At 39.9% G+C, this 23,010-nt stretch overlaps 1 protein-coding gene across 2 annotated transcripts in view; it reads right to left on the bottom strand.

The window, feature by feature from the left end:
* Positions 1–13,739, bottom strand: part of MINDY2 (MINDY lysine 48 deubiquitinase 2) — a 67,958-nt gene extending 54,219 nt beyond the window's left edge. For both annotated transcript variants that reach the window (XM_045530274.1, XM_045530283.1), the window contains exon 1: positions 12,710–13,739. In XM_045530274.1, the coding sequence (XP_045386230.1) occupies positions 12,710–13,546 (837 nt within the window). In that variant the 5' untranslated portion in view covers positions 13,547–13,739. The remainder of the gene's footprint in view (positions 1–12,709) is intronic.
* Between the last annotated feature and the right edge of the window lie 9,271 nt (positions 13,740–23,010).

The following is a 23,010-nucleotide window of genomic DNA, read 5'->3' as shown; positions in this document are numbered from 1 at the left end:
CGTATAATTTTCTTTCTATGTTTAGTAGAGACGGGGTCTCGCTCTTGCTCAGGCTGGTCTCAAACTCCTGAGCTCAAACGATCCGCCCGCTTCGGCCTCCCAGAGTGCTAGGATTATAGGCGTGAGCCACCGCGCCTGGCCAGAGTAGTTTTATGTTTACAGAAAAATTGAGCAGAAAGTACACAGAGGTCCTATATACAATATTTTTAAATTGAAATTCATTGGCAAATTATGATCCACTGCCTGTTTTTCTAAATAAAGTTTTTTGGAACACACTCTCATTTGTTTAATTTGTCTTTGGCTGCTTTTGCACTACAATGACAGAGTTGAATCTCTGCAACAGAGATAGTATGGCATGCAGAAGCCTAAAATATTTACTATCTGGTCCTTTATGGAAAAATTTGCTGATCTCTGTGTTAGATGATTTTAACTGTTATTATATAATATTCTATCAAGGTGCTTCAATACTACTTTTTTTTTTTTTTTTTGAGACAGAGTCTTGCTGTGTTGCCTGGGCTAGAGTGAGTGCCGTGGAGTCAGCCTAGCTCACAGCAACCTCAAACTCCTGGGTTCAAGCAATCCTTCTGCCTCAGCCTCCCGAGTAGCTGGGATTACAGGCATGTGCCACCGTGCCCGGCTAATTTTTTCTATATATATATTATTTTTTTAGTTGGCCAGCTAATTTCTTTCTATTTTTTTAGTAGAGACGGGGTCTCACTCTTGCTCAGGCTGGTTTCAAACTCCTGACCTCGAGCGATCCACCCGCCTCGGCCTCCCAGAGTGCTAGGATTATAGGCGTGAGCCACAGCGCCCGGCCTACTTTTTTTAAAAAATTTTGTTTTTGAGACAGAGTCTCACTTTGTTGCCCGGGCTAGAGTGCCCTGGCATCAGCCTAGCTCACAGCAACCTCAAACTCCTGGGCTCAAGTGATCCTCCTGCCTCAGCCTCCCGAGTAGCTGGGACTACAGGCATGTGCCACCATGCCCGGTAATTTTTCTATATATATTTTTAGATGTCCATATAATTTCTTTCTATTTTTAGTAGAGACGGGGTCTCGCTCTTGCTCAGGCTGGTCTCGAACTCCTGACCTTGGGCGATCCTCCCGCCTCGGCCTCCCCGAGTGTTAGGATTACAGGCGTGAGCCACTGCGCCCGGCCTTCAATACCACTTTTGAAGGTCTGATATTTAAACCACGGAAGTTTATATTGTAAAAACCAAACTTTCAGTTTCAGACTAACCTCAAAGTTTCATTTATACCCCAAAATGTTTCTTAAATTAAGATCTAGGCCAGCCACGGTAGCTCACACCTGTAATCCTAGCACTCTGGGAGGCCAAGGCAGGAAGATCGCTTGAGGTCAGGAGTTCAAAACTAGCTTGAGCAAGAGTGAGACCCTGTCTCTACTAAAAAAATAGAAAGAAATTAGCTGGACAACTAAAAACATATAGAAAAAATTAGCCGGGCATGGTGGTGCATGTCTGTAGTCCCAGCTACTCGGGAGGCTGAGGCAGAAGGATTGCTTAAACCCAGGAGTTTGAGGTTGCTGTGAGCTAGGCTGATGCCACAGCACTCTAGCCTGGGCAACAGAGCGATACTCTGTCTCAAAAAAAAAAAAAAAAAAAAAAAAAGGCATATACATTCTATACTTCAACAGATTCACACAGAAATGTATTCACTACAAAATTTTACCAAATAGCTTATCCTCTCCTTTGGTTACTACAGTCATCCTACTATAAAGGTGTCAAAATAAGAAACCAAGGCTCTAACAAGTATATGAATTTGGGATATGCATTGTACAATCCTAGATATCTACAAACAGATGATTTTGGGGTTTAATCTTGACATTTTCAAATAGCAACTGCCTACCATGTCTTACTTCAAACATTTGAAATGGGAAATGGCAACCTCTATACTGATTTCAGAAGGGGGACAACAAGTACACAAACATTTTAACTCACTTATTCACAAGCATACTCAGTGGTATATTCATTTCCTGACTCTTAGCCAGTAAAATACTTTGGATATTTATTAAAACAAAAGAGTGTAATGGTGAGGAATTACAGCAGGGTGGATATGGTGGCTCACTCTTGGTAATCCCAGCACTTTGGGAAGCTGAGGCCAGAGGACTGCTTAAGGCCAGGAGTTCCAGACCAGCCTGGGCAACAAAAAATAAAAAAATAGAAAGAAATTAGCTGGACAACTAAAAACATATAGAAAAAATTAGCTGGGCATGGTGGCACATACCTGTAGTCCCAGCTACTCGGGAGGCTGAGGCAGAAGGATTAGGCATGGTAGTACATGCCTATAGTCCTAACTACTCTGGAGGCTGAGACAGGAGGATTGCCTAAGCCCAGGAGTTCGAGGCTGCACTGAGCTTGCCAGTGAGCTACGATTGTGCCACTGCACTCCAGCAGCCTAGGCAACAAAGTGAGACCCTGTCTCTTTAAAAAAAAAAAAAAAAAAGTGAAGAAATGCCTACTTTACACTAATTCTTTGGAGCCCTCAATAGATCTCAATTACTTTTTTAGCCACAAAATGAAGATCTTCCTGAAAGTCTGCTTTGCTTTTTGATTTCCTCTACCACCATAGCCTCCAAATTGAGTGCTAAGGGTTTTGTTAATGACTTAAGATTTGTACTCCTTTGTCTTTTTAGATTTTATTAAAGAAGAAACAGGTTATAGGATAACTGGAAAAAATACAGAATTAACAATAGTGGCATTCTGTCTGAATCTCTAAATTTTAACTTTTATAATAAAAAAAGTAACAAATCAAGTATAACCTCTTTTAGTAATAATCTATAATATATTGTTCATAAATAAATAAGTACTGCATATACATAAGGATACTTGGAAGGTACTCTCTTGAGTAAACAGTCTTCCTAAAATTTGGGCAAAGCTTCTCAGCATATATTAACACATAGCTGCAAATTAACAGAAGTCAAATAAAATTAAATTTTTATTATCTAGGAAAATAAATAATGTCCTATTATATAAATAAGATTTTATTGTATTGACTAGATTTCCTGAGGAAATTATTAATATAAGCATAATAAGAATATTTAAATTAATAAAAGAAAATAGCTACTCCAACTCCAAATATTCCACTATAAGGTAAAACCTCATTAATTTCACTTAATTATTCTGTAATTCTTAATCATTTAAACAGTGAAGTTGAGCCAGGTATAGTGGCATGCATCTGTAGTCTCAGCTACTCAAGGAGGCTGAAGCAGGAGGATTGCTAGAGCCCAAGAGTTCGAGGCCAGCCTGGGCAAAATAGTGAGACCCCACTTCTAAACAAAACAAAAAAAAAAAGAGTATATTTGAGGAGAGACTCAAGCAAGGCCCAAAATAAAAACAACAAAACTTTCTGTTTAAAGTATTAATAAAATCTTATAACAGGAATGTAAAACATCCTAAAAGTGATAATGTTAACTAAGATCTTGATATTCTAAGGGGGAAGGTAAATACAGAGGACTTAGCAATAACTAAGAAATAAGGCTGGTCTGAAGGTAGTGAGTTATCTCGATTGTTCACAGTCAGTTACAGATTGAACTCTTTGTTCTACTCTTTTCCTCCCTTCTCACTACTGGACTTGACAAGCATTTTTTTTTTTTTTTGGTTCGCTCTGTTGCCCGGGCTAGAGTGCCCTGGCATCAGCCTAGCTCACAGCAACCTCAAACTCCTGGGCTCTAGCGATCCTCCTTCCTCAGCCTTCCAAGTAACTGGGACTACAGGCATGCACCACCATGCCTGGCTAATTTTTTTCTATATATTTTTAGTCGTCCAGCTAATTTCTTTCTGTTTTTTTAATGGAGACAGGGTCTCACTCTTGCTCAGGCTGGTCTCGAACTCTTGGCCTCAAGCAATCCTCCTGCCTTGCCTTCCCAAAGTGCTGGGATAACAGGCATGAGCCACCATGCCCAGCTAACATCAATTTTTATAATTTAGGCCGGGCGCGGTGGCTCACGCCTGTAATCCTAGCACTCTGGGAGGCCGAGGCGGGTGGATCGCTCGAGGTCAGGAGTTCAAGACCAGCCGGAGCGAGACCCCGTCTCTACTAAAAACAGAAATAAATTATCTGGCCAACTAAAAATATATATAGAAAAAAATTAGCCGGGCATGGTGGTGCATGTCTGTAGTCCCAGCTACTCGGGAGGCTGAGGCAGTAGGATCACTTGAGCCCAGGAGTTTGAGGTTGCTGTGAGCTAGGCTGACGCCATGGCACTCACTCTAGCCTGGGCAACAAAGTGAGACTCTGTCTCAAAAAAAAAAAAAAAAAAAAAAATAATAATAATAATTTAGATCCCATTGTCAGAGTCACACCAAGGCCTATTTAAAACTGTCAGAAACTGCAGATACAGTCACACATATTAAATTTTCAAGAATGTCCTATTTTATATGCACATCAAAGTGTTTTGGAGCATGAAGAATGTTGCTAGAGTGAGATTTACTAATACAAGATTTACTAGTAAAAGGCAGTATTTTCAGTTCAAAATTCATTACTTATATTTAAGAAACTCAGCAAACTTACCATGCTGAAAATTCTCCCTAAAGAAAAACTGACAGTGAAACTTTTACATTAATTGCTTGAAAGATGGATAGGAATAGGGTAAGACAAGAGACCAGTTAAAAGGCTACTGAGGTAGTCCAGGTGAGAGATGAAGGCCTAAACTAGGATAGTGGCAGTAGAGACCAAAGTTACTATTGAAAAAATCCAAGAATGTATTTAATAAACTGTGCTGGGAAAGGCAAGCTTATTCACCATAGAACTCAAGAAAGACTCTGAAATTAGAAGTGTCAGATACTTCAGAAGACATGGGACAAAGTACAGGGGACTAAAAGTGGAAGGAGTCCATACAAAGAGCAAATGGTGCCAGATCCCCGAGATTCAATCTAAGGAATCGTGAAGTATATTTCTGCTTCTCTGATTCAATCACTGGCTCTCCCACTCTGTTTTGTGCCAGATCTATTGTCCACTGTGCTTATTTGTATCTGGAACTTTATTTTCCCAATCAAATATCCTGAAAGAGCGCTCAGATTCTGGAGTAGGTGATAATTTTACCTTGGGCAAGTTATTTCAACCTTATGCATCTCGATTTGCTACATATGTAAAGTGGGAACAATATCTAAATAAAGATTTCATGATGTGGTTGAGAAAATTGAGAGAAAATACATAAAATGCACAGAAAATACTTAGCACAGTACCTGGACACAAAATAATTGAATACTTAGTATTATTATTCAAAAACCTAAGATTGCTGGTACTACCTGTGCCCAAATGTCCTTCATTTAGAACTCAACAAAGTTGAATGGGGAGTGGGAAGGTTTTTCATGTAAGGACTACTCATATCCAGGGGAGAGGAGAAAATGAATACATCTGTCACTGATAAGAGGGTAACCACTCACTGGCAGTATTCATCCTATCATCAGCCCTATCTACTTCATCTCACAAATCCAAAGATACAACATCAATTCTAATTCTTGGGAGAGACTGGGAATGAAAGCCTCAGAAATGTTACTTAAATCTTTTGTGTAAACAAAAATCCACTATTGTGTGAAGTTTTAATCTCTTCTTACAGGATCTATATTTAAAAACAGGGTGGGCAGAGGCTAAGATGGAACCTTTGGCTCACCATCTGTTTTTCTTTTATAAGTAAACACACATGGAAAACCTCAAAAGAGCTTTATGCTTAATTTAGGAAAAGAGAAAATTTGCATGATTACAATGTTCCTACAAGTCAGGGGAAAAAGCAAAACCTAGTCGGAAGCAAGAAGTCTGTGTGAAAAGGATATGAGAAAAGAAACGTCATCAAAGAGGGAGGGAGAAGCAGAGCAAAACCTCATCCCTGGCAAGTAGCTCATCTTCATGTACCTCATGTACCTTCATGTACCTCATCCTCATGTACCTCACTTTCCAGATGATAATTAGACAGAGGATATGTCCGTTTGAACTTTGAATTTTCTCTGAATGGCCTTTTACTCATTTTGCCATTGTGTTGCTCATTTTTTTCTTTCTAATTTATAAGGACTCTGTGTAAATTAAGAAATTAGCCGTTAGGGCCAGGTGGCTCACGCCTGTAATTCTAGCACTCTGGGAGTCCAAGTAGGATTGCTTAAGGCCAGGAGTTTGAGACCAATCTGAGTGAGAGTGAGATCCCGTCTCTACAAAAAATAGAAAAATTAGCTGGGTGGGGTGGTACAGGCCTGTAGTCCCAGCTACTTGGGAGGCTGAGGCAGGAGGATTACGGGAGCCCAGGAGTTTGAGGTTTACAGTGAGCTACAATAACACCACTGTACTGTAGCCCAGGTGACAGAGCAAGACTCTGTCTCATAAAAAAAAAAAAAGCTTAGAATCTTATGGTACAGCAAATTGAAAATAAAAGACATTATTTAAAAAAAAAAAGCCAGCCTGAGCAAGAGCGAGATCCCGTCTCTACTAAAAAAATAGAAAGAAATTATCTGGCCAACTAAAATATATATAGAAAAAATTAGTCGGGCATGGTGGCACATGCCTGTAGTCCCAGCTACCCGGGAGGCTGAGGCAGTAGGATCGCTGAAGCCCAGGAGTTTGAGGTTGCTGTGAGCTAGGCTGAAGCCACGGCACTCACTCTTGCCCGGGCAACAAAGCGAGACTCTGTCTCAAAAAATAAATAAATAAAAAATAAAAAAATAAAAAAATAAAAAAGGAAAAAGAAATTAGCCCTTGGGCATATAATCTGGCAAATATTTCCCTCAGTTTTTATTGTGCAGGTTTTGATTTAGTTTATGGTTTTTATGGGGTGTGTGTGTGGGTATCTTTTTGTCTTTGTCTTTTTGTCTTTGTTTTTTTGGTGTGTGTGTGGGTATCTTTTTGTCTTTGCTGCTTTAATTTTAAGCTTTTTTATATTTTACAGACTCAAATGTATCAATCTTTATTTTATAGTTTCTAGGTTTGACGTTTGGAGAAACCAGCTTAATATAAAAAATCTTGTTTCAGTACCCTAACATTCAGTACCCTAACATTCCTCCCTTGACCTGGAACAGCAAAGAGAGAAAATGGAGAAAAGAATTCCCTATCCGAAAGGGTTAGGGAGGACAGGAGATGCAATGCAGCATCTTAAATTAGAACAGTGCATTCATTCTTCTATTAAAATGCTAATACCAACATAATGATTAAATATTATAATACTACACATCCTCTATCACGATGTATAGGTTATACGTAAGTTTTTTTGCATGTGTTGGACTCATAACCTACAATATTCTTTCCAAAAGAAAAGTATGGTAAAGTAGGAACTCCCTCTATTATTAAAGTAATACCTTTATAAACATAAAAATATTAAGGCAAGGCCAGGCACAATGGCTCACGCCTATAATCCTACCACTTTGGGAGGGCAAGAGGGAGGACTGCTTGAGGTCAGAAGTTCGAGACCAGCCTGAGCAAGAGTGACACTCCTTATTTACAAAAAAACCAGAAAAATTAGCCCGGCATGGTGGTGCGAGCCTATAGTCTTAGCTACTTGGGAGACTGAGGTAGAAGGATTGCTCAAGCCCAAGAGTTTGAGGTTGCAGCGAACTATGATGACGCCACTGCACTCTAGCCTGGGTGACAGAGTGAGACCCTGTCTCAAAAAAAAAGAAAAAAAAAAAATTCAGGCAAAAATTCTTTTAAAAATGTTTTAAGCTGGACATGGTGGTGTGTACCTATAGTCCCTGCTGCTACTCAGGAGGCAGAGGTGGGAGGACTGCTTGAGTCTAGGAGTTCAAGGTTACAGTGAGCTGCAATGGGGCTAGTGCACCACAGCTTGGGTAATAGAGTAAGATCCTGTCTCTTACCAAAAAAAAAAAAGTTTTATAATGCAAAATTTAAATCATACATAAAGTAGAAAAGTAATTGGCAAGTACCCATCACTCAGCTTCAACATTTATAAGGCCAGTATCATCAGAAACTAAAATTAATATTTTATATACCTTCTGATTTGTTGATTTTTATAAGCATACCTAATTAAATGGATCATACCTCTCAAATATGCCTATAAAGATAACATTATTTTTTACAGCTAAACTAAGATTTTTTAAAACTATTAAAAATCAAATATACTCTAAAATAAAGAAGCAAAATGAAAAGGTATTCTTTTTTTTTTTTTTTTTTTTTGAGGCAGAGTCCTGCTCTGTCACCCCGGCTAGAGTGCCGTGGCATCAGCCTAGCTCACAGCAACCTCAAACTCCTGGGCTCAAGCAATCCTTCTGCCTCAGCCTCCCAAGTAGCTGGGACTACAGGCATGTGCCACCATGCCCGGCTAATTTTTTCTGTATATTTTTAGTTGTCCAGCTAATTCCTTTCTATTTTTTAGTAGAGACAGGGTCTTGCTCTTGCTCAGGGTGGTTTTGAACTCCTGAGCTCAAATGATCCACCCACCTCGGCCTCCCAGAGTGCTAGGAGTACAGATGTGAGCCACCGCACCAAGCCAAAAATGTATTCTTTACAACATAAATTTAGGTAGATTTACCTGGTGTCAATGAAACAGAATTACAAATTTGAGCATGAGTCAGTGAAAAGATTTCCTTCTTTCTTGATTTGTTGGATTACAGCTCAATTATTTAATAGATTATGAATGATCATCTACTCTCTATCAGTCCTAAACTAACACTTTCAACTCAGTACTTACCCATTTGATAATTTTAACTGTCACCTCTCATCAGAACCACTGTACTCACTTCCTTTGAATTGCTCAGATCCTCCCAATTTGTTCAGTCTACTGATTTTCTCATGTTTTCATCCCCTTCCCCAAAGAGATGATCAACTCTTTCACTGTCAACTCTCTAATTCCATTAACCCTCCATGAGTCAGCCCTTGAAAAGCCTAAGTCCTGATAACCCTAGTCATTCTTCCTACACCTATTTGCAGGAATAAGAGAACTACTAAGGAACAACCAAAAAATAAAGCAAAATTTATAAAATTGATATACTAACAGTTTTTAAATACCTCAACTTATCCATTAGCTACTAACTGGCAGTCTTTCTGTTTTGCCTCAAATTCCTAAGAATAATCTCCACTGAGATTAGAACTTCTTTAAAATGCAATATGCTTTTCTTATAAAATCCACCCCCCTTCAATGCTTTACAACCTTAATTGCTGATGAGTTCAATAGTTGTTACTCATGAATTCAAGTTATAGTGCCAAAATGGAAACTATGAGGCCTCAATTTCCATCTACCTCTCTCTCTTAACATGATTGTATTTTCTGTGCCCTATTTCTTCCATTACTTCAGAAAATGAGATTGTTGTTCCTCTGAAGAGACTTTTACCACCTATTCTGAGCATTCCATATTACCCTGATTTTTCAGTGACCTTGCCCCTACTCCTGTCCTTTTTGGCAAAATCTTTCCTACTCTATCAGCTTCTCGATGCTGTTGCATTTGACAACAGTAATGTGCCACATTTTTATTACATTCTCTTTTACTGACTACTATCATGACATTGTCCTATTTCTAGTTCTCCTTCCACATCTCAAATTGTGCCTAGGCTGGTTTTTCATTCTCTTACCTTTAACATTCTCCCCCTACTCTTTAATCTTTCTACCTCTCTTTTCTCTATGTCTACAGGAATGGGGTAGGGGAAGAGAGGGAGTGGAAAATAGTGGCAGGATAGGGAGGATGCTTCTGCTGGCAATTTGTCACTCCTCACATATGTTGGGATGGAAAAACGCTGAGAATTATTGCTTACTACTTTCTATGGAGAATTCATTTATTCCCATAATTACTATACTTACATCTATACAATAATTCCCCAATTCAATTTTTCTCTATAATTTTGGCCTCTTTCCTGAGACCCAGTCCATGCTTCTAGCACCGAAATGAACATTTATATTTTTATGTCCTATTAGCAGACATTTCCAACTTGACACAACCAAACTTTGGCAATAACTTTCCCACCTAAAATGATTCCCTTTATACCTTCCCTATCTTTTGAAAGACACAACCAATCTCTATTACCCAGATTTGAAAAAACTGCGTTATTTCCTTCATTTATTATAGCCAGTTAATGATGAATTAATCATCAGGATTGCTACATTATCCTCATCAAAGAAAGGGGGCAAAAAACTCCCTATCTAAAAGAGCTATCCTCATCCATTCTTCCTGATAATCTCACAACAATCTTACCTCTAGCCTACTGTCAAACTAAAAGACCACTCTCTTCATGTCATTCCTTTATCCAGCAATTTATAACAGCTCTATTATCAGCTACATATAAAGTCTAAACACCTCTAGCAATGTGTCCTCTGAAATCTGACAACTACCTTCACACTCTATTTACTATTTCTCTCTACCACAGTATTTCTCAAACTTTTAGTTCTCAGAGTCATTAACGGTCTTAAAAATTATTGAGGACCCCCAAACAGCTTTTGTCTATGTGGGTTATAGCTATCAAATATCTACCATATTGGAAATTAAAATTGAGAAAAATTTAAAACACAAGAATACACAGAACAATATCATCACACATCATGCAGCCTGGAAAACTCCACTGACACTTGAGAGAGAATGAGAGTGAAAAAGGCAAATAACATCTTAGCATTATTATGAAAATAGTTTTGACCTCTAGAAACCCTAGCTCACTTTGCGAATGCTACTCTACTTTGGTTCTCTAATCCATCTCCCTAACAATCATTAATGATTACTTATGACTGATACCTGTGTGCATCAATAGGCCAGAGAGAGAAAAAAGGCTGAGAACCACAGGTTTACAAAATAATCTCCAAATTCATCAGCATGCCTGCTCACTTAGTCTGACCTAACCTATTGATTTTATTTCCTGCTATTACCATTTCCTTCCCCTCCTGCACCACACTTCAACCAAGTTTGGTGGTCCCAAATAGAGCAAACTCTTTATAGCTACAGCAACTTTGAATATATATTCCCTTTGCCAGAAGGCCTTCTCTCACTCTTCTTTCAGACTGGGTTCACAGGTTATCTCTTCTATGAAGTCGGCCCACCCCCAATTACCCTTTTCTCTGTACTTTCCATAGCACATTAGAGCTTGTCACATTGCACTGTAATCATTGTTTATATGTCTGCCACCCCACTAGATAGTAGCTACATGAGGGCAGACTTGCATCAGACTTGTATACACACATCTTTGTATTTTTAGTACCTCACACACAGTGGGAACCCAAACATTTGATCATTGAATGTTTGAACTTGAACTGAACTTGACTCTTGAATGTGTCAGTTCAATATTCTTCTATCCCCAAATACTCCAGACCACAGTACTTGCTGTTTCCTCTGAACTTCTGCAGTACCATATAGAAACTGAGAAAAGAAAAATCCTAAAGGAAACTAATAGTTATTCCTTCCTATAAAAGAGACTGGTTCATAGGACCAAGTCTAACTCCCTAGTCAAGAGCCTCTGTCCAGTGGCTCTTCTTCACCTTTTCAACTTTATTTTCTATTATTCTCCAACATTCTATTCCTTAAAAGTTTGGTTCAAAACACACAAATTCCTATGCCAGACCAAGGGAAATTTTTCCCTTTCGGATATTTAATGCATTTCCATTTGTTTCCTACAACCTAGTATTTATCGTTCTTTAACAGTTTCAAGTAAGTCAATGCTGCAATCCCAGATAGTTTGACAGCCCTTCAAGAGCAGGCACTGTCTTCACTCAAAACATCTGAGTGTCATTATGCACCAGATAATGGCAAGGTTTCTAATCTTGTTTTTTTTTGTATCAGCCCTTGCTAGTAATAGGAAGATGAAGGCATGTAATACATACTATTCTTGATACTGACTTTCTTCCTAACTGGTCAGAATAATCGAGGTTATTTTTCCTAGGGAACATTTTATCTACAGATATAATTATCAATTTGAAAATAAAATAGGTGCTATGAGATGCACCTTTTCAGCACCCTAAAACTGCAAGCTTAAATAAGACACTTCATTTACAGATAACTCACTCTGAGTGCTCAATACACTTATTTTTTAAAGCCCATCCCTTTTTTCTCCTTCACCTTACATATATCTTTTCTTATTTTAGTTGTTACAGTTTTAGCTCCCTTAACACATTCTGATACATGTTACTGGTAATAATGCCAAAACATTTAAGTAGAGCCAAAGAAATGAGGCAAGTAAAAATCATGCATAAAATGAAAACAATCTTTGAAAACCAAGAAGTTATGGTAACTGGGTCTCAGACCAATGCTTTTCCTTAAATGGAATTTGTCTAAAGAGCCACATCTTCCCTATCACCATTCCCTTAAGTATCTTCGCCCAAATGGGGCAAGCATATTAGTTGGAAAATAGACTAAACATAACCATCAAAACTTAATCCATGATATTATGGATTGATGGTAACTTCTGAATATCACTTTCTCCAATTCCTCACTCTTCTGCATATGTGGTAAAGTCAATAAGAAGGAATAACATAAGAAAATATAGTTTAAAATAATCATAAGGTTTAAGATGCTCTAAGTCCTTTTCGTTTGTAAGTATATCAACCACGACTGAATATTTAACTCGTACTTAAACATTACAAGCGAGACTTTAGGTTGGGGCAATTCTTTCTTGTATATATAGATATATATTCCTTCAACATGGAAGTTCTGGACTGAATTTCATTTAAGAAGGTAACTGATGAATGAGAAAATAAAGAGTTATCACCTGACGAGCAGCAGCTCCCTCACCCCGTTTTCCCCCTCCCCAAAAGCTGTAGGAAGTAAAAAGCTGCAGATTGTACCTTCCAGGCCAGGAGCAAAACATTGAGGATGGCCAGCAAAGGGCAGGGTCCATTCTCATTCTGGGTGATGATGGGTGTGTTCTCTTCCTTCCACTGGATCCACTTGATGTGATACACAGATTGTCCCGGAAAGCGTTCCTTGGAGGCCGCCAGCACCTGAGCGGTCTCCGCCTCCTCCTCTCGGCACAGAGGGACAGCCCCGGGCACCACCGCCGCGCTTTCCTCCTCCTCTGGGACCCTGTTCTCTGCTCCCTCCTCACTATTAAACTCGGAGCTACTGGGGAAAGAATGTAGGTTAGAGAACGACTCCAGGGAGTCCAGGCTCGGCGATTCCCCAGGAGGGCTCGGGTCGCTGCAACTGCTGCTGAAGCCGCCAGCGCTGCTTGGCTCTTCGGAGCCGGCGGCCGCCAACTCTGCCCGGCAGGTGCCGGCAGGATCCGGGCGAGCTCCCGCGTCTCCCGCCGGACCCAACCCATGACCGACTCCGGCCTCGGCTGTCTCCGGGGAGGCGGTCACCTTGTGCTGCCCTCTCAGAGGCGGCTTGGCGGCAGCAAGATTCTCCAAAGCGCTCCCCTTCAAGTCCAAGCCCGGGAAGGAGCTGCAGGGTCCGGGAACCTGAGGAGAGCCCGCGGGAGAAGCCGAGTCCGGGAGGCTCCTCCCGGCAGCCGCCGCCCCCTGCCCATTCTCGCCGCCGCTCTCCGCCGCCCATACCCCAGGACCATCCCCAGCTGCAAGCCTGGTCTCCGGTCGCCCTTCCTGCAGAGAACCTGTCCCTGGCGCTGGCCCGGCCGCCACTCTGTCTTCTAGCGGCTGCAGGCTCTCGGGGCCGCTCTCCATACCGGGCCTCCCGCCCTTCGCTCTATACAGACCAAGGCGGGTGCTCCTCAGCCAGCGCCTCCGACGCCATGACAGCGGCGCTGGCAGCAACAGCGCCCTAGCGCGGCCTCGGCCAGGCACGTCACCAGGGAGGGTTCTGAAAGCGCGCGCGCGCCGCCGCGCCCCCCCTCCTCCCGCTAGGGGCGTGTCTCCACGTGACAGCGCGCTGTGCAGCGAAGGCGAACCAGGCCGCAGCCGCCCACGCGGCCCCGCCCCGCCCGCGCGCCTGCCGGAGCGGGCGCCCGGACGGCCGGGCGTGGCGGGCGTGCCCAGGAGGGCGGGGCCTCCGGGCGCGCCCCCGCGGCTCAGCTCCAGTAGGAAAACATCCTCTCACTATGTGGCCGGAAGTTGAAGTCCGGGGCAGCTCCGGCCGTGCGCGGCTTCTTTAAAGGCAAGGCGGGTGGCTGACCGCTTGGCTGTGACGCCTTCGAGCTGGGTCGTGTGTGGCCCAGCCTTGGGCATGGGGAGTTGGAGGTGGTTGTAGCATTTGGAAAAGAGCTAGTCCCTGAAGGGCTCAGGAGAGTTGTTTCGCCAGGTTGTGACATGAAAAATTGAAGGCATCTCTTACGAGATGCAGATTTTAAAGGCGGGCATCTATTCGAGTTATTGTGCTTCTCACCAGCTACTGGTGAAACGTTCGCCCTACAGGAGGCGTCAGTGCGGTTGTGGACATTGGCCTGCGCAGCAAAAGAAAGTGTGTAATTTGGGCCAATAATAATAAATTAGCTTGTGTTTGAATTGGCCAAGTCTTTGCGGTTTTGCTAACTTGGCTTCACTTTGCTTAGAGTGGGAAGTGCTTGCCCCTGAAAGAGTGATTTTTTTTCCTAATTAGAATTGACTCCTCTTAAGACCATGCAGTTTTCAAAGAAGATTGACATCTGGAAGTTTTGTTAGTAACAAATAAAACGTATGTGGGTCCTTTACTGACCTGTTCCAGGAAAGGGCTCCCCCCCCCCGATTTTTTTCTTTCAATTTTCTAGGCTCTGGGGACACAAAAATTAGCAAGACAGATCTTCCTTAACAGTCAGACATAAATACTTGATACATAATAGAATGTGATGTTTTTGTATTTCTGTTGGTTAGAGAAGGCAGATAAAATTACAAAGTAGTATTTCATCTATTCATTTAATACATTTTAGTACCAAATGCGTTGCTGATACTGTTTGGCAGTGGAAACGCCATGATGGATCACAGAGCTCATATCTTCATGTGGCTTACTGTCTGGTGATTTGTTTTCTTATTGCTGTATTTTTATGTTTATTTTTTTGAGACAAGAGTCTCGCTCTGTTGCCTGGGCTAGAGTACCGTGGCATCAGCCTAGTTCACTGCAACCTCAAACTCCTGGGCTCAAGCGATCCTCCTAGGCCTCCGGAGTAGCTGGGACTACAAGCCTGAGCCACTGCGCCCTGCCATGTATTTTAAATATGTACTTGCTTGAGAAGTACATTTTCCTGAGAATGCAGAAGATGGGTCCCCTTCCCCCTTTTTAACACTGACACAATACTATAATACTTATCCAACTCTTGGAAAACAGGGTAATTAGAAAAGATAATAGAGAGCTTCTTCAGAATGTTGAATTTAGGAATTTTGTGTGCTTTTGATCTCCATATCAATCTATAAGCAATTCCTGTTGTTAAATTCCAACTTTTTCCCTAAAAAAGAATCGCACATGTTAATAGATTAAGATATATGCTGCTAGAGGCCAGGCCTGTAACCCTAGCACTCTGGAAGGCCTAGGTGGGAGGGTTGCTTGAGATCAGGAGTTCGAGACCAGCCTCAGCAAGAGCGAGACCCGTCTCCACTAAAAATAGAAAAAATATGCCGGGCATGGTGGCACACGCCTGTAGTCCCAGCTACTTGGGGGGCTGAGGCAAGAGGATAGCCTGAACCCAGGAATTTGAGGTTGCTGTTAGCTAAGCTGAGGCCACAGCACTCTAGCCGGGGTCACAGAGCAAGACTCGGTCTCAAAAATAAATAAATAAAAATAAAATAAAAAGATATATGCTCCTGGGTTAAGCACTTTATAGTATTTTAAGCCATGAAGATAAAAGAGAATACTATAGATTTCCGGAAATTCAGAATTTAGCATGGTGCCTCAAATGCAAAAAGGAGTTGTGTTACATGAATAAATTTAATGAATAAATTATTTATAGGCCAGTGAACCACCATAGAGCCAGAAATCATCAAGCACACTTCTCAAATAATGGCCCTTCACCATTTTTCAAAAACTCGACTTGGATAAACCTGTACTTGCTCTGGTAGTTTTTATTGGTATATGTTTCAAATGCTCACATGTATCATTTAATAATTTATTTGTAACAAAAGGAAGCAGAACCAATTTTCTTTTCATGTTTTGTCAACAATTACATAAGCCAAGATAAACAGCCATGAAAATAAAGGTAGTTATTTAAGTATATGAAAATATACATATTATTTTTCTAAGGGAGGTGGAGAGTGGCATCTAGGGAGAATACCAGAAGACAAACTGATAAATGTCTCATTCTTATTTTGCTTATGTGTATCTTTAGCTAAACTGTGAAGTAAGATAGCCATTTTTAAGTTAAATGGTTACTACTCAAGTTATAAAAATTACTTTTCAAAGTTACAGATGTAATATTCTTAAAAGTTAAGTAGTTTATATGACAACAAAGCAGTTCTCTCCTCTATCCCTCCACACACTTGAGTCCTGTTCAGTTCCTTTCAACTCATAGCTATTTTTGTTTTTTGTTTTGTTTAAGAGATGGGGTCTCACTGTGTTGCCTAGGCTGGAGTGCAGTGGCTATTCACAGTCTCCACCACCGTGCGTGCAGTATAGTCTCTAACTCTAGGGCTTAAGCAATCTTCCTGCCTCAGCCTCTTGAGTAGCTGGGGCTATAGGTATGCTGTGCCCAGCCTCATAGCTGTTCTTTAGCTCCTTATCCCCATACTTCTGAGAAACAAAATTACACTTTCTTCATTTAAAAATTGTAGATATTGTTTATTGATGTATTCCCATGGTAAATGAGGATTTAGTTATCTTCTCTCATATTATTCTTCCTCCTATTGCTCCAACCTCCCAGTTATTTCACAATTTTTGACTAAAGTACTGAAAGTTTGAAGTATTTGAGTTATGTAAATATTCGCTACTAAGTCAGATATTTTACTGTGATTACTTTTCCTGTTAAACTTTTAGTTTTTCCTGGAATTCACAATTGCCTCATTATTTCGTTTCTTTAATTCTTCACCTACCACCAACTTAGCCACAGATGTACTAGTATGATCAATCATATCAAGTTATCGCTCAGATCCATTTTAATCTTAGATACATCCCTCCTGGAACACTCCTCTTGCTCTGATCTGCACTTCTTGTTTTATAGATCTGCTGCACAGCTGTCATACTGGGATTTCTCTTCACTATTTTCTTAGGAAGTCCCTCCTTCTCTCGTCTATATTGATGCCTTTGTTTCTTGGATCTCCTGTTTTCCTCTATCTTTGCTTTGGTGGAGCATAATCTTAATTAGCTTCCTGAGGAAGAGTACATGGGAAGTAAATTTTTGTAGACTTTGTATGTCTGAAAAAGATAGACCTTTATTCTACCTTTATATTTTATAGTTTTGCTGGGTATAAAATTCAAAGTTGAAAATACTTTTTCTTCATTTTGAAGTTATTGGTCAATTGTATTCTAGCTTCCAGGTGATTATAGAGAAGTCTGATATTATTATGACTCCAGAATCTTTCTATAATAACCTGTTTCTTCTCTTTGAAGTTTATTTGGCCTTCTTTTTATTCTTGATGTTCTGACATTTCAGTATTTGAATATCTTTCTGTAGGTCTTGCTTTATTCATTGGACTGTTACCTGGTGATCACATTTAGTGTGGAAACTTAAGTCCATCAGTTCTGTGAAATTTCTTATTTTTATTTCTTTGATAATTACCTTTTCTCTGATTTTATACTGTTTTTGTTCTGTTATATATATTTAATTTCCAAGAATTCTAGTTCTTTGTTTAATGACATCCTGACCTTACATTGTTTAGAATATTGATTATAATTTTTTTCTCAGACCTCACAGGGATGAATATTTTTTCTTTTTTTCTTTCCTCCTTTTTATTTTAAGCAACCCTCCCACCTTAGCCTCCCAAGTAGCTGGGACTACCTGTGCATGGCACCATGTAAGGCCCCCATATTGACTATAATTTTTAAGGTGTCCTTTATACTTTCCTGAAGGATATCTGAGCCATATGCTTCAGAAAAGTATACTTAGTCAGCATATAATTATTGATAGTTCTAGACAGTGAGATATAGGGAATACAAGTATAAAATATTGGTCTTACTCTTTGGGACTTCAAAATCTGTTTTGGGAAGTAAGACATTCACATGAAATCAGCATTGATAATATAAATCACTTAATAATTAACATTAAATGAGTGGCACAAACAATACATGTTATAAAAATTGAGGTGGAAAATCTTTCAGTGTGAAATAAGGAAGAATTAAACTGGACAGGTTGGTGCGATGGCTCAAGCCTGTAATCCTAGCACTCTGGGAAGCCGAGGTGGGAGGATCACTTGAGCTCAGGAGTTCGAGACCAGCCTGAGCAAGAGGGAGACCTGGTCTCTACTAAAAATGTAAAAAATTAGCCGGGTGTGGTTGTGTGTGCTTGTAGTCCCAGCTACTTGGGAGGCTGAGATAGGAGGATCAAGTGAGCCCAGGAATTTGAGGTTGCTATGAGCTATGATGATGGTATTACATTCCAGCCTGTGTGACTGAGCTAGACTGTCTCAAAAAAAAAAAAAAAAAAAAAAGACTAAAACTAAAACAAAGACAAAAAGCTATACAGTACTCTCCTAATTAAAATCACAGGTTGATTATTACCTCAGGCTTAATAAATGCAAAAACTTACATCTCCAACTATCAAAATGATTATTCTTTTAAAATTCTGTTTTTCTTAGTTGGATCACAACTTTTTTAGCTACTATGACAGAAAACTTGGTGCCATCTTTGATTTTTACCCTAGTTTACTGATTACTGTCTCATCTATCACGTTCTGTTGCTATTATGTACCCCTTTTCTTTCTTCATTCCTTCTGTGACCCCCTGAGACCTTATCTCCTCACCACTAGAGTGTAGCAGCATTCTGATTATTCCCCAGCCTCTGATCTCTTCCTCAGTTTATCCTGCATAAACCTATATGAGCTATAATTCAAACATCTTGCTTTTATTATGTTGATGGTGCCACTAAAAACAAATTGATGGATCTTTATTGTCAGCTGTATCAGCATTAGCTCTGAGCAGAAGATTGCACAGGCATGGGGTACATATATATACCTTTACTCCTCCTCTTTTAGCTTTCTATTTAAAATATGTGAAAAAATTCTGACTTAAAATCAAGGGTTTCCATGTAACTCAAATTGCCCTGGCTCTGGCCTTCAATTGCTTGCTGAAATTCCAGCCTCCTGGAAAATACATCCTCGATTCAATTATTTCTGAGAGCCCCCATAGGGAGTCCCACACCTGTTTAGAAACAAATCCAATCCTATGATATTCCACCAGGTGCTGCTTCTACTCCATGCTGCTTTACCAGATGCTCATCTGTCCTCGTGATGCTAAAGATACATGATGGTGAATGGAGGGAAATAACCTTCTCTTCCCTTTTATTATAGCCCAAATATGCTACAGTATTAGTGAAATAATTCTCTCAATTTTATTTATGTAGTCCTTTTTAAAAGTGGGATCTGAATATGGGCCCCAGTAGTTTGCACCAGAAATGATTTCAAGGAATATATATCACCTTCAACTCAGGATCCCTATTCCCCAGTCTTATGCCAATAATGAAAGTTTTGTTATTAGATCACATGCATCACGCCTGCCTCCTTCTTTCCTTAGGATTTCTCTCCTCGAGAATACTTCTGCTCTGCCAACCTACTAGTTTGCCAGGTATCTGTCAACTCTGGTACAGTTGTTCTCAAAGTGTAGTTTTTCAATTAGCAGTATTGACATCATCTGGGAACTTGTTAAAAAAATGAAATTCCCTAGCCCTACTCCAGACCTACAGAATCATGAAATCTGTGTGTGTGTGTGTGTGTGTGTGTGTGTGTATGTGTGTTTAGAGACAGAGACTTGCTCTGTTCCCCAGGCTAGAGTGTAGTGGTACAATCATAGCTCATTATAACCTCAAACTCCTGGGCTCAAGTGATCCTCCTGCCTCAGCCTCCCAAATAGCTGGGACTACAGGTGCTTGACATCATGCCTGGCTAATTTTTTAAAATACTTATCTTGTAGGCTGGAGTGCAGTGGTGATCCTAGCTTACTGCAGCCTCAAACTCCTCCAGCAGCCGACTCCTGGGCTCAAAGGATTCTCCTGCCTCAGCCTCTTAAGTAACTGGGAACAGGTGCATGCCACCAAGCCCTGGTTAGTTTTTCTTATTTGTTAAGAGATGCGGAGTGGGAGGGTGCCAGGGCGGGGGTTTCACTCTGTTGCCCAAGCTGCTCTCAAACTCCTAGCCTCAAGCAATCCTCCCACCTCAACCTCTCAAAGTGCTGGAATTATAGGCATGAGCCACCACACCCAGCTGAATTATGTGTTTTAACAAGACCTCCAGGTGATTCTGATCCATGGTAAAGTTTTAGAGTTACTATTCTAGCATTAGGGGAAGTGACCCCTAAACACTTGCATGGCAAATAAATAAACCCTAGCAACAGAGAGTAAAAGGCTTCTAAATTCACATTCTATAGCCAATGTTATTTTTCATTACTCTTCCAGAACTCTGTAATGCTCCAAAGTTAGTCTTTTGGCCATTTTTTTCCTATATACTCTCCCTTGAGGGGTGTGTGTGGGTGTAGATAGATCAATTGATCCAGAAATGGGTCTACCTTCAAAGTAATGTCTAAGACTATATTTAGCATCCTGATCTCAATTTTCTTTTGTTCTTGTCTTTCTCATGTTTTTTCATGTTAGTATCAGTCTCTCAGTCACTCAGCCTTAAAACATTCAAGTAGTTTAATTTTTCTCACAATCAATAAGTCTCTTTTTAAAATTTAAATGTTTAATGTAAATAATTAATTTTGCCTTCTAAATACAAAACCTAAATATACTCATTTTAGAAAACTAGAAAACCACTATTTTATCAATGGTGTATCTTACAATGGAGGGATCTTAGAATCGAGAAAATATATCCTCTTTTCTATTATTTTTATATGTTGACACAGACTTCCCAAGGGAATTTGGTCTTTTATATTTTCATTGTATTCCTCATTACACTTGTTTAAAATAGTGGTTGTCAAACTTTAGTGACATTAACTCTCATGTGGGAAGCCTGTTAAAATGCCTACTTCTGGGCTCTATCCCCAGGAACTCTGATTCAATGGAATTGGAGAAAAGTCCAGGAATCTGTACTTTTGACAAACATACTAAGTGACTCTAATGCAGATATTCCACTGGCTATACAGTGAGAAACACTGATCTAGAACAATATCAGATAACAACCACTTGCATTGTTGAGAAGTATAGTAGGTAATTGTTAATAAGCATATAGTAAGAATTATGACTGATTTGACTTCTAATTACAATAATGAACTTCCATAATTATTTATTGAATACCTATGATGTGGCGCTCTGGGGCACAGAAGAGAATGCTGAGCATGGTCACATGGAGGCAGCCTAATGTAGCAGAAAGTGTGATGAATGGAGACCTGCAAGATCCTGGTCTTGCCATTGACTAATTTTACAAGCTTAGGTAGGTCAATTTATTTCTCTTAACTTCAGTTTTCATATTGTGTAAAAAACCAAAAAAGTCAGGGGGAAAATATTAGCCTGAATGATTTTACCATGTGGTTTTGTGAATGAAATGGGAATTTATAAGGGATTTGTAATTTTTTTTTTTTGAGACAGAGTCTTGCTCTGTTGGCCAGGCTAGATAGAGTGCCATGGCATCAGCCTAGCTCACAGCAACCTCAAACTCCTGGACTCAAGCGATCCTCCTGTCTCAGCCTCCCAAGTATCTAGGACTATAGGCATGCACCACCATACCTGGCTAATTTTTTTTTTCTATTTTTAGTTGCCCAGTTCATTTTTTTCTATTTTTAGTAGAGAGAGGGTCTTGCTCTTGCTTGGGCTGGTCTTGAACTCCTGACCTCAAGCTATCCTCCCGCCTCAGCCTCCCAGATTGCTAAAATTACAGGGATTATAAATTATAAAGAGCTCTTCAAATATATTATTATTGTCTCTGCCCTCAAAGTGGTTATAATCTGGTTAGGAAGACAAAATGTTAGGTACCTACAAGTGAAATAAAAATAAAAGTACATGAGGGTACTATGAAGAAAGATGAGAAATAACCAAATCAGTATAAAAGCATCAGCTGAGTTATTTATAATAGTTCCCTTAGAAGACAGGATTCATACAATGTTTAAAAGAAGTAAAGGTAAAGCCTGGAAATTGAATGAGAGTCTGAATAAATGTAAAAAATTTATGGTCTAATCAATTATATTATTCCTTAAGAAAGCATATAATAAGAGAAAGGGAGATGATGGTTTGCATGGAGTCTAGAGAAGATCCCAAAGCATAAGGGTTTATCAGTGTGCTTTGATCACCATCTACTGGGGAGGTCGCCTGAACAGGTGGATGGTCTCTGTTCCCTCTGTAAATTCTATTGAGTCATAGTAAGTTGAATAGCTAGATGAACTAGTCAGTAAAACCATTCAATTAATTTTTTCTGCAATGATGTCTTATTTATTAAGCCACTTCCAATTATAATTTAGCTTCTCAAGTACTGATGACAAAAGAGTGCACTGATATGCTAACATGAATATCTAACTTGTAAAATTATAAGGTGACATTTTAAGACGTAAGTTTCTTGAGAGTTTAGCTCCCATGAATTAGTTCTTGTCGGCTGATTAACTCAGGTTGCACTGAGAAAAATCAAGCTTCTGGACCTTCAAGGTTAAGCAGCAGATTCTGGACCATCTCCATGAAAATAAGGGTGGATTTACCGAGTAATTCAAAAGACTAAACTATAAGATTTGGAGTCAAACAAATTGCAGTTAGAAGCATAGTGTGCCTCAGTTTCCTCATCTGTAAAATGGGATATATCTACTTCACCACATTGTTGCAAAGAATAAATGTATATTAAATGTTTATCCAGGTGGCTGGCACCATGTCAGGAATATTGCTTTGGTAATCTGGAAATCCCCATAGTAGAAGCAGAATAAATATTTGTTGAATGAGTGAACAATAATTATCAATGCAACCCTGTAAGGTTTTTGGGGTGTCCTCTGCTTTGCCTCAAAGCCTGTCAGGCTCATTAATATCAGGATAATGAGAGTTTCCATAAAGTAATACATTATTAATTGCAGATGAAAGATACAAATAATATTACTAGGTGCTTTAGAACAAAATGTGAATGGGATTACTGGGGCCAGAGGGGTCTAGGAAAAAACTTTAAGGACTGTTT

Source organism: Lemur catta, chromosome 1 (genome assembly GCF_020740605.2).
Source record: "Lemur catta isolate mLemCat1 chromosome 1, mLemCat1.pri, whole genome shotgun sequence".
NCBI lineage: Eukaryota > Metazoa > Chordata > Mammalia > Primates > Lemuridae > Lemur > Lemur catta.
This window is presented reverse-complemented; position numbering and strand designations above follow the sequence as displayed.